The sequence below is a fragment of the Medicago truncatula genome, chromosome 7 (genome assembly GCF_003473485.1).
Source record: "Medicago truncatula cultivar Jemalong A17 chromosome 7, MtrunA17r5.0-ANR, whole genome shotgun sequence".
Classification (NCBI taxonomy): domain Eukaryota; kingdom Viridiplantae; phylum Streptophyta; class Magnoliopsida; order Fabales; family Fabaceae; genus Medicago; species Medicago truncatula.
In genome coordinates, this window is record NC_053048.1 from 24,778,118 (window position 1) to 24,789,997 (window position 11,880).

Here is an 11,880-nt window from a genome sequence, read left to right on the forward strand (position 1 = left end):
TATTTTTACTACTATCCCCAAAGTCATGTTTCATATTTTTACCTCTATTTTCACTAATGCAGCTAAAATGATTAATGTCAAAAATATCAGAACTTTTGATGTTAGCCTATAGTCATATGATTATGTTGTAATGCCATATAGTTTAATAACCTGGTTGAAATCCTTAAGGATATGGTTAAGTATATGTTTGGTTCTATTCTAAGTCAATTAAAATTGATTGATTTTAAATAAATTGACTTAGTGTAATTCATTTTAGTTATAAGTGACTTAAATGTAAAGTTCTTGATACATTTATGTAAAAATAAGTTCAATAATTTTTAAGTTTAAAGTCACGTTTAGCAATTAAGAATACAAATCTCACTTCATTAGAATCAATTGTACTAGAAAACATTCATCGTTTTTTATTCTATGGTAAAAACTAATTTTAAATGAATTACTTTTAGTTGAATCTAAAATGGTTTTTATTTGAATATATTTGCATAAAAATGTGCATGCAAAAAATTGATTCTACAAGAAAAAACTCTAAATTCTAACTTCAAATATAATCATAGCTTCAAGCACAAAAACATAAATTAAAATTCATTATGAAAGACCAATTGCACTAACTACATGTTTGGAAGTTGGAACTACATTCAATCACTCAAACACACAATTTTGACTCTTCTTACCAAAAGTGATTATGAGAAAATATATCTATCCAATTTCACATTCTTAAAATAACTAAAATGTGAAAGATAAAAGTGTGTAACTTTTCCCTTCCAGTTGGCACATGAAAGTGGTCCTAAATATTGTAATGCACAAGGGACCAAAATGTCACATGGGTTATTTGTTTGAATTCTCTTAATTTGCACAAAGTGGCAAAATAAATATTGAATATTGCAGATCATGCGTATATAGACATGGAGGTCCCATTTTCAGTGTAAAAAGTAAGGTAGCTAGCTACTGTTAACGTATATATATGTTGTTTCCATGTGCATGGTCTCAGCTATTTGTTACTATTTTGACAATCTTTAATATACTGTGTTCAGTCTAATCAATTTCACTGCACATTCCTCCTGATTGTAGATACACATTTTATTTACTGCACCCTATATATGTTCAGACAAATTTTGCAAATCAAATTGTTTTGAATATTCTGTGGAAAATAAAAAAACACATTGAACTTTTGTGGCTATATTGTAGAATTATCATCGCATACCTAAATACTCACCTAAATACTCGTATCCATTATTTGCAGTTTAACTAAAATACATCCATAAATGATAACAAAATAAAATGGAGTGCATATTCTAAGATTTGAAATTGAGATTATGTCGTTTATGAGCAGCATTGCTATAAATCACGAAGACTTTATCCATGAAAACGATTCATTTTTATACATTGAGATGTGTTTACACATTTTTATGCAAATATATTCAAATAAAAACCATTTTAGATTCATGAATATATTTTTGTATCATGTATGTCATCTTAAAAGAAAAAACTTAAAAATAACAATTATTTCTTATATTGTTGGTTTCCATTATCTTTTTGATAAATATTGTTTTTTTTTGAAGGATTTTGAAAAATATTGTTGATTTTGCTATATGATGTTGAACATTTTTCTTATAAATTTTTTTTCGAGATAACATTTTGATTATAGATGATGCTCCACTTTGTGTGTATGTGTATTGTTTTTATTTTTTAATAGAAGCAGAGTGTTGTAAGTGGTGAGACTAAACTGATTCTTATTATTTTTGTGCAGGACCAAACTAAATTTATGTTTGTTCATTTTTTTTCTTTATCTTTGGTGTTGTTCTTTGTCATTTATGAGTCAATTAAGAAAAGGAGAGGGGGTTGTACAAAAAAGGCAGGAGAGAATTCAATTCCTAAAAATTGTATCTTTTTAAATGGCAGCCCTACTGAGGAGTTCAAATTGTATCTTTTTAAATGGTAGCCCTACTAAGGAGTTCAATTTGGAAAGGGGTCTGCGTCAGGGTGACCCTCTTTCTCTGTTCCATTTTCTTATTGCGGTTGAAGGATTGAATGTCATGACGAAAGTTGTGGTTGAGCAGGGGCTGTTCTCAGCTTATGGGGTTGGGCCGAATGGTGATGTGGGTATTTCACACTTGCAGTTTGCAGATGACACACTTTTGTTGGGGGATAAAAGCTGGGCTAATATAAGAATTTTAAAAGTTGTTATGATGTTATTTGAATCTGTCTCTGGCTTGAAAGTTAACTTCCATAAAAGCATGTTATATGAGGTTAATATTTCTGATTCTTGGTTGCATGAGGCGGTTTTGGTGTTGCGGTGTAAACATGGCAGACTCCCCTTTTTATATTTGGGTTTACCTATTGGAGGCGATCCGAGGAAACACGTTTTTTGGTACCCTTTGGTTGATCGAATTAAAAGAAGGTTGTCTAGTTGGAAGAGTCGTACTCCCTCTATGGGGGGTCGTTTGATTCTACTCAAGTCTGTGTTGCCCTCCATTTCGGTTTACTTTCTTTCCTTCTTCAAGGCCCCCTCAAGTATAATCTCTATCCTTAAATCTATTTTTAATGCATTTTTTTGGGGGGATGTGGGGATATTAGGAAAATTACATGGATTAAATGGGGCACGGGTAAGGAGGAAGTTGGTTTGGATGTTCGAAGGTTAAAGGAGTTCAAGGGTAAGTGGTAGTGGAGGATCATTCAGGAGCGGGGGAGTTTATGGTATAGGGTTCTTTGTGCCAAGTAAGGGGAGGAGGGGGCGGTTGAGATGTTCAAGAGGGGGGAAGGTTCGGTGTGGTGGCAGACCATTAATAATGTTAAAGATGGTGTGGGACAGGTTGATCCAGGGTGGTTACTTGACAACATTAGTCGTCACGTGATGGATGGTTTGTCTACCTTGTTTTGGAACCCTTGGCTTGAGAGGAAACCGTTGTGCTATGTTTTTGTGAGATTATATGAGTTTTCTGAGAATAAATTAGAGTCGGTAGCTAATATGTATGCGAGGTGTTGGGGTGTTAATGGGAAGGCGTGGAAGTGGCGTTGTAGGTTATTTGCTTGGGAGGAGGAGCTCTTGGGGGAGTGTGTTGTTAGACCCACTTCTGTTACTTTACAGGTTGACCGCGTATATAGATGGATTTGGAACTTACATGTTTCTAACTGTTATAGTGTTAGTTCTGCTTATTCTTGTTTAACATAGATGGTTAATGAAGGGCAGCAACATAATAATAACAACTGAATCAGTTCGGCCGCTTGCGAGGCTTTTCGAAAAAAGCAGCCGAATCAATGAACATCATTTGACTGTTAGTTGTCTGGGTAATATGAATAGAGCGTAATAATAGAGTTTTTCAAAGGAAAGAGGACATGTTGCTTATGCTATACGAAAGGGCGAAACTTAAGCCTTTTTGGTGGTTGAAGTCGAAATACGCGACATTCGATTTTGACTACCAATTCTGGTGGCGGAATCCTCTAGCTTGTTTAATTACTTTTTTTTTTTTTTTAGCTTGTTCTTCTTTTATGTTTTCTTTGTGCCCTCGTGGTGTGTACATTGTGTATTGAATTTTGATTCTAGCTAGGCATTTTCGCACTACTTATGCTAAAGTGTCTAGCATGTGTTTTATTTTTATCATTTTGGCTTCTTTTTTTTAAATACTGGATATCATGCTTCTTTTACATGGGTGTAGAAAAGATATATTTCATCAGTTTTGAAATGAATGCAGTTTCAGTAAAGATTATTCTCTTCCCAAAAAAAAAATTAAAGATTATTTTTCAAAATAAGTGTCATTTAATTTGTCAATATAATATTAATTATTTTATTTTAAATTTATGTAATAATTTATAATGGGTTAATAGTGCTTTTCACCCCTGTAATATATGTCATTTTCGGTTTTCGTCCCTATAAAATTTTATGTTTGATTTGCACCCTCGTAATTTTTTTCTTTTCGGAAAACACCCTTAATAGGCCATTCAAAAACCAATATTTCTTGAAATTTTTTTCTGAAAATGGCCTATTAGGGGTGTTTTCCGGAAAAAAAATAATTTTACGAGGGTGCAAATCAAACCGAAAATTTTATAGGGGCGAAAACCGGAAATGACATATATTACAGGGGTGAAAAACACTATTAATCCATTTATAATTGTGTAGATCTATAACTTTTTTTTACTTGTTATGTTTCTTACACATTTATGGTAATTGTGCACATTTTGGAATATTATCTAACTCAAACTCAGGTGTATGAACAGCAGGTGAAGTGTCAATCAATGCAGAAGCATGTAAGCCTAGGAAGTAATGGAAGATACTTTGGCAAGTCAGAAAATTCGCCATAAATATGAAAAATTTGCAACTATTACAAGTTATTTTTTTTTTAAAAAAACTACTACTATGAAGCCTTAAAATGGGTTGCAGTATTTATTTTCACCTGAAAGTAGAACAATGCTCGAGATTGTTTAGGGTCAATATGAGACAGAGGCAACGACAAGATACAGGTCCTGTTTAAGGGAGGGACCAAAACGTTGGGGTTTTCTACCTTTCGTTTTGCCTTGTCATATGAATATGCCCGGATATTTGATGAACATGCAATATATTGTAATTGAATTATGAGATTTTTTTTTCTAGTAATCTAATGACCGAAGCTCACACATTTAAATATAAAAAAAATGAAGTGTTCGGGGTTCGAACTTTGATCTATGCATAAATTATACAATATCGTTAGCTGTTGAGCTAAATTCACGAGGACAAATTATGATAAATGTTAACTAGTGTTTTAGGACATAAATTTAGAAATCAAACACGTAAGTCTTTTTCTTAAAAATGGTGCAATTAATATCTAAAAAGTAAAATTTTATTTTTTCACTACAAAATTTATTTTTTAGTTTCTTGATTTATATCCCAAAAACACAAGTTAACATATGCTTGAATTGCTATTAAAAATAACATGACACTTGAATTATCTATCAATCTAGTATTTTTTTTTTTAAAACTGCAAATATTATTAAGTTAGGTTAGCACAAAGTGCACTAAACCCGGAGAAAAAAAAGTTACACAATTACCAAATGACTAAGGCACCTCAACACCACAATGTGTCTCGCTAAAAAACCTCCTAATTCCTAATTCTAGTGCAGAACAGGAATAACTCAACAGAACACCAAAAGAATAAAAGGTCCTGCCAACCAAAAGTGGAAAGAAAAGGAGAAGGTACTTTCTGGTAGCAAACCGAGAAAGCTCCAGCAACTCCAACTCTAAACCAGCTCACCCTAAGACACCAAGACACCACCTCGGATTCCATCTCCATTCAAAGAACAAACATGGCTGAATCTTCAACCTCGCTAAGCTCCACTTCCACGACAACATTTGAATTTCGTCCACCAATCCTCTTTTAAGCTCCTTCCTATTCACCACCAATCCATCCCAACATCGCCAATGAGAAAAAAGATCGGAAGGAGTAACCAAAAACCCCTCAATCCAATTTTGGACTTTCACCCCTCAATCTAGTCTTTAAAATATCGATCTCTCTTTATTTCAATTCGTAAACTATATATAAATATAACAATTCATTTTTAAAGTATATAAAATACTCCCTTCGATCTTTAAGAGAATATTTTTTATTAGATTCATTGAAATATTAATATATTTTGACTGCAATATAAACTAAATATATCATTTATTTAATGAACTTGGAAAAAAATCTTCTCTTATATTTAGGATGAGAGAGAGTATATAGGTTTAGTCTCTACTATTAAGATTTATTAAGATATTATAAACAAAATTATAGTTTTCATATTACTTAAATAATTATCATATTACTTTAAGAACTAAATTTATGTATACTTTTAAGACTATTTATTATATTTGATATGTCCGGTGACGATCAAGGTTGCTGAACGGTGGCTCACAATGTTCCAGTGTGACGAAAGTCGACTCTTCATGGTGGAAGAGAAAGGTGTATATTGACACGTTAACACTTCAACACTCAAGTCAATATTGAAAAATGTTGACACATTAAAAGTAAAGTCTACCTTAAGGATGTCATGAGTCTCTCTTATATAGGCATGGAGAGCGTTAACGGTTCCCATGAAATATGGTGCCATTTTGGGAGGTCGTTGTGATGATGTGGACAACAAAGATGGAGTTAGGGCGTGTTCCTGTGCGGTAATCCACACAAGGCTTTGCCTGCTCCTTCATCAGTTTGGCCTTGCTTTGTATTGGGCTTTAGCTGATTAGGCCCTGTAACTCCGCAATTTATAAATATTAAAATGTTGATATTATTATTATATAATATTTGTATTATTTTGTTATTAGTATTGTTTGCTCAATATTGTTTTATTAAATTATTCGTAGTGGTAGATGTTATGAATAGTATTATAATTATTATTGCGGTGACGAGGCATTTTACTGGAAATAAATAAAATAAAATGCCGTTGTTAAGAAAGTAGGATGTTTGATAATTAATGATATTCTATGGAAAGAAATAATGAAGAGAGGGATAATATAGCAAATAGTAGAGATGGGAGGTGAGAGTAGAGGTAATAAAATAAGTGAGGGAGGGGAGAAGTAAAATTGTGATAAGAGTGGTACAAAATAATAATAATAGGTAAACAACCCATTTCCTTAGTATAAATAGAAGAATAGAAAAGTCATAAAACATTATTGTTGTTGCACTTGAGAATCAGAGTGAAGAGGGGAGGAAAGGAGGCAAACTCTAGCTAAGGAGTATTGAACCTAAAGCTGTGTTTTTCGGAGAATTCGCGATAAGGGTGGGTATATTCTTTTTCCCAATTGAATGGGTGTTTTTCAATTCTATAATTTTTGGTGCTCTTTCTATGAGAATCATGGTGAGAAATCAGAGGTGAATTGATGCTAATGAGAGTTGTTGTTGTTGTTGATGAGAGATTAAAATTGAGAAACAAAAGTTAATTGAATTGAGAATTTAACCATGAAAAGAGTGTTAGATTAGAACGAATGAGTGAAAATTAGGGTTTGAATGTAGGAGTAACCCTATGGTGAAGTTTAGGGACGATTGGGTGAGTTAACGGTTCAAAAATGGAGATTTTTGTTACTAATTTCTTTGTAAGTTATGCAGGTCAAACAGACTATCCGCGACCCAGCCTTAATGGATAACATACTGTTTAAGGTTCACTTAAAAAATTCTTGAAATATCTCAAATTAAAATTTTAGACTATTATTTTTTTCATCGTATGATCTTCTCTCTGCCCTATTTTAATTTTATGAAAATGTCTATAGGATTTTCGTATTCTATAATCCGAAATGAGTTTCCCCCTGTTTTCGGATGAAAAAAATTGATTTTTCATCAATTCATATTTTATAATCCGAACAACCCAATAAATAGGGCGCGTTCCATGTTTTTTTTCGGATTATAAAATTCGAACACCATCAAAACACCCATCTTGTGTCATAAATTAAGGAGAAAACAATTCAGATTATATAATTCGAACCATATCCACATAAATACTGAGCTTGTTTGTAACATGGACAACCAATTTAAGGTTCATATTAATCATACTAACCCCATTATTGTGTTTTAGGTCATTGTTAGTTGTTCCGGTCGTGTATTAGTCGAAAATTCGATTGTTAGACTACTTGATCAAATTGCTCCGAAATTTCCTTGAAAAATCAGGAAAAAATCAAAGATCAAGACTCCCGTAGAAGTGACTTCTTACGGGATTCCTCCTTTCAAAATAAAAAAAATCCACTATTTAGACTCATTTTCAATTTTTCATATTCTCATAAAAATCTAAAAACATTTGCTTTATTCTTATTCGACTTTTAGAATTTTTTGGTGGTTTTTTTTTTCGTAGTTTTTTATTTTATTTTATTCAACATGTTTTTATCATTTTTTACTTTGTTTTTAAAAGAGAAATTTGCAATTGCTGAAATGTAAGAGATTTCAATTGCTGCTTATATATAGCCATATTGTTGATTATTTAATCTGAACACATTCAAACTGTGTTTGGATTATAGAATCCTAAACTCCATTACCACTTTTGTAAAAAAACATTAGGCGTGAAAGCTTGGTTTTGTGTCATTGAAAGTAAGTTCCTCTTCGATGATATACTTGAATTTCTGTTAATTCTTATATGTTGTTTGATTATGTTATATGATGGATTTTATTTTATTATTTTGGCTATTGTTAACTGTTTGACAATTTCTCAATCAAATGATTTTCTTATTGCTTTTATATTCAAGGTAATTCACCCTAAAAAAAAAATTTCCTTCTCTCTTGCATATTCTTGAATGAGTTGATCTTTAGAACTTTAAACAAAGCTAAATAATGAAATGGTGCTTTGAATGTATTGGTTGTAAAGACGATTTTTATGGGGTGGAGATAAGTGTCAAGGTGGTTTGTTTGGGTGTAAAAATCTTGAATTGTTTAACTTCCCTTTTGGCTAAATGACAGTGAGAATGCTTACTGATGAAGACAACTTATCGTGCAAAATTTTAAAAATCAGATATGGAAATTTGTCCTGATGAATCTGCACATGAACTCAATAAGTAAACCATCTCCCTGGAATGTCTCAATAAGTAAACCATTAAGTGCAGGTGATAGTGTTAAACTTTGCACGATGTATAGATTGTAAATACCTCGATGAAAGACTTGTTTCCTTGTCTATTAGTAATGTGGGGGAATGAATTTATAACGAGTGGGTGTGGATTTATTTGATTGGGAAGCCAAATAGGTGTGCGATATGAATGTCCTGTGGCAGGGTTCATCTCCAAACCGCGATCCATGTAATATTTAGGTCTGAAATTGGACTTCGCACATAGATTCAGCTGCAGGAACCGTTACAATCTGCAGTCAAATGATGTCAATTAATATGTACATCTAGCGGCGGGTCTGACAGAACCGATTTTGCAGTAGTGTGCAGACTGGTGTGGAGGAGTTGTTTACCATCTAAGGTGCATATTTCCACTTCGAAACTTCTACAGCAGCGTCTGCCAATTTGGAAGAACTTTAATGCTGACGAATCCAAGGAGCATTTATTTTTTCAATGTCAAATCAGTGCAACAGTATGGTCTAAATTTTACCAGTTACTTGGCTTGTCGATGGTCTTACACGTTCATTAGTGCGTCAAAAATAGAAAACTATGTTTTCTACTATGGGGGCGGCTGCATGGTCTGTATGGAATGCTAGCAACAACGTTAAATATTTTGTGGACATCCACATTGATTTGCTGCGCAAGAATCATTTTATTTTATTTATATTCTTGTTCTTGATAATGATGCTGCTACTATAGAATCTAGTTTTTCATATACATTCATTGTGTCACATGTGGTACAAGCCTCTTATTCATGGCACGCATTGTTAAAGCTAATTTATAGTGGGATATGGCTGCCTTCCCTTTTGATCATTAAGCAACTTCTTGCTTATTCAGTTGTGTTTTGCAACTTCACTTTCCAATCTAACACAAGTCTTTTTTGAATTGTAGAACTTCAATCCTAACTTCAAAGATATCAACATTATTGACGGTACATGGCTGGATGAAGAAATGATAGGAAGAAGGAAAGGGATGAGGAATCATAGGAAGAAAGAAACGAAGAAATGGGCTTTTTGTAGCTAAAATTCCTTCAGTTATAGTACTAATTTTATTTTATCGAAGAAATGTATAGCCCTTTTGAAATCTATCTTTAAGGTATATTGGAGATATGGGTCCCCGATGCCATGGCTCCCCCATGCCACCCTCGGCTCCGCCAGTGGTGTCAAGTATGTAAAAATTGTTGGAACACTTGAGTGAATTATTGGATGTTAGAAAAGTAAACACAAAATCCCACATTTGGTAGAACTAGTGTTGTGTAAATTGAAAAAAATAGAAGTCCCATATAGGATAGAACTCACATTAGTAGTGTTAAATTCGATCGAAAAAACTATCTGAATATTTTCGGACTTATTTGCTCCCAGGTTCCAACTTAAGCTCCAAGCTTATGTGATCCCTATAAAAGGAGAGCTCACATAGTTCATTTGGTACACCAAACAAGACTTATGAATTTTCAAATCTTTCCTTCTTTTCTCCCTTCGGCTTGTTTTCACGAGTTATTCTTCTCTTCATCTTTTATATCCGTCGCATCGGTTCCGAGTGGTATTCGAACCATATTGAGTGTGTAATTCTCGAACGATTATCTACGGTGCAGTAGATAGTCGCACTGTGTGAACTGAGATGTTTTATCTTGGAGGAGATATGGTTGATAGTATGTGTTGCACAACTTTGGAAAGTGCCGCATAACATCTTAAAGAGAGTGACATAGTCGTGACTCGACTCGGTAATCTCATCGATGGTAAATCTTTCTATTGGTATTTTTCGAATCCAAAACCAACAATTTTATTTTATTTGACATGTTTTATCCTATTTTACTTTTTTTTGTTGTTGTTGTTTATAAAAGCAAAATTCACAACTGCTGAAATAGGAGAAATTCTTATTGTTTCTTATTTGTAAGCATACTTTGGATTCTAAAATCCGAACACAGCCCCATCTGCATTTTTGTATAAAAAAATAGAGCAGGCAAGAAATGAATAGGGTGGAAAAAGTAACCGTCTTAAAATTTTAAGGTTTCAACTCTATGTTTTAGACTAGCCCATTTTGCGTGCTTTATCTCTCTCTTTTATTTTTTATTTATTTATAGAAAAATCATATATATCTAAATAGAAAATTGTGAGTTCGGCAAAATAAAAATCTCCAGAGATATCGTCCACCCTCATGAATCTCCCACCGAAGAAGTCGCAGCAGCGTCCACCCAACTGCAGGTCATCGCCGATAATCCTCCCCGATGAACTTATCACAGAAGTGCTTTCTTATCTTCCTGTGAAATCTCTTATGCAACTAAAGTGCTGTTGTAAATCATGGAACACCCTCGTGTCCAAACCTTTCTTCATCAGGTTGCACCTTCAACGTTCTTCAAAAAACCCTCACTTCACTCTTTTCAACATACCAGATATGAATAAAGATGACACCGATGCCGTACTGATTTCCTTTACTCGTTTGATAGAGAGTTCTTTGTGTTTGTCGAAGTCCATCACACTTACCAACGATCCTTACTATCGTTTAGAGAATAAGAGTTGTTGTTGGATTGTTGGTTCTTGCAATGGATTGCTATGCTTGCTAGGTTATTCTTTAAATAGAGATATGTGGCTCCATTTTTGGAACCCTGCGACTAGGAAAATATCTTATAAATTAGGGCGTTTTGGTGGCATACCTTCCCTTCTTGATTTGACATTTGGTTATGATAATTCAAAAGACACTTATAAGGTAGTGAACTTATTACATGGAGGGGCGAGAGTTTTTAGTCTGGACGATAAGGTTTGGAGAAATATTAAAAGTTTTCCAATGGGGTTTTATCATCGTTATATAAGTACTGGTTTGCATTTGAGTGGTATTGTTTATTACTTGGTAATTCAAAACTACTCCTCTTCTTTTTATGATTGCAAGAATATTATTGTTGAGCAATTTGCGATTATTTCACTTGATTTGGGCACGGAGACATGCAAAGATTTGCTTCCGCCTCGAGGTTTTGCAGAAGTACCACATGTTAAGCCATCTCTATGTGAGTTGCTGGATTGCCTTTGTTTTTCTCATGTTGTCAAGAAAGCTCATTTAGTTATATGGCAAATGACACATTACGGAGTTGAAGAGTCTTGGAGTCAATTACTTAAGATAAATCTTCAAATTATGACACATTATGGAGTTGAACATTATGGCTTGGAGAAATATTTTGATTCTCAATGGTTGCCATTGCACCTTTCTAGAAATTATGATTCATTGGTATTGATAAACAATCTTGATGACCTACCAGTTGTCTATAATTTGAGAGATGATAGTGTAGAGAGAATTAGAATTATCAATGGTAAACGTTGCTGGCGCTATAACAAGAATTATTATGCTGAAAGCTTGGTTCTGTGTCGATGA

The 11,880-nt window shown here is 33.5% G+C and overlaps 1 protein-coding gene across 1 annotated transcript; it reads left to right on the plus strand.

Moving 5' to 3' along the window:
* Positions 1-10,674: 10,674 nt before the first annotated feature.
* On the plus strand, positions 10,675-11,880 carry LOC11438446 (F-box/kelch-repeat protein At3g23880). Its single transcript, XM_003622728.1, has one exon. The coding sequence runs from the start codon at positions 10,675-10,677 to the stop codon at positions 11,878-11,880; it is 1,206 nt and encodes a 401-aa protein (XP_003622776.1).

Bases quoted from the DNA above. Each gene is read 5' to 3' on its own strand.
- LOC11438446 (XM_003622728.1), top strand. From the start codon at position 10,675: ATGAATCTCCCACCGAAGAAGTCGCAGCAGCGTCCACCCAACTGCAGG.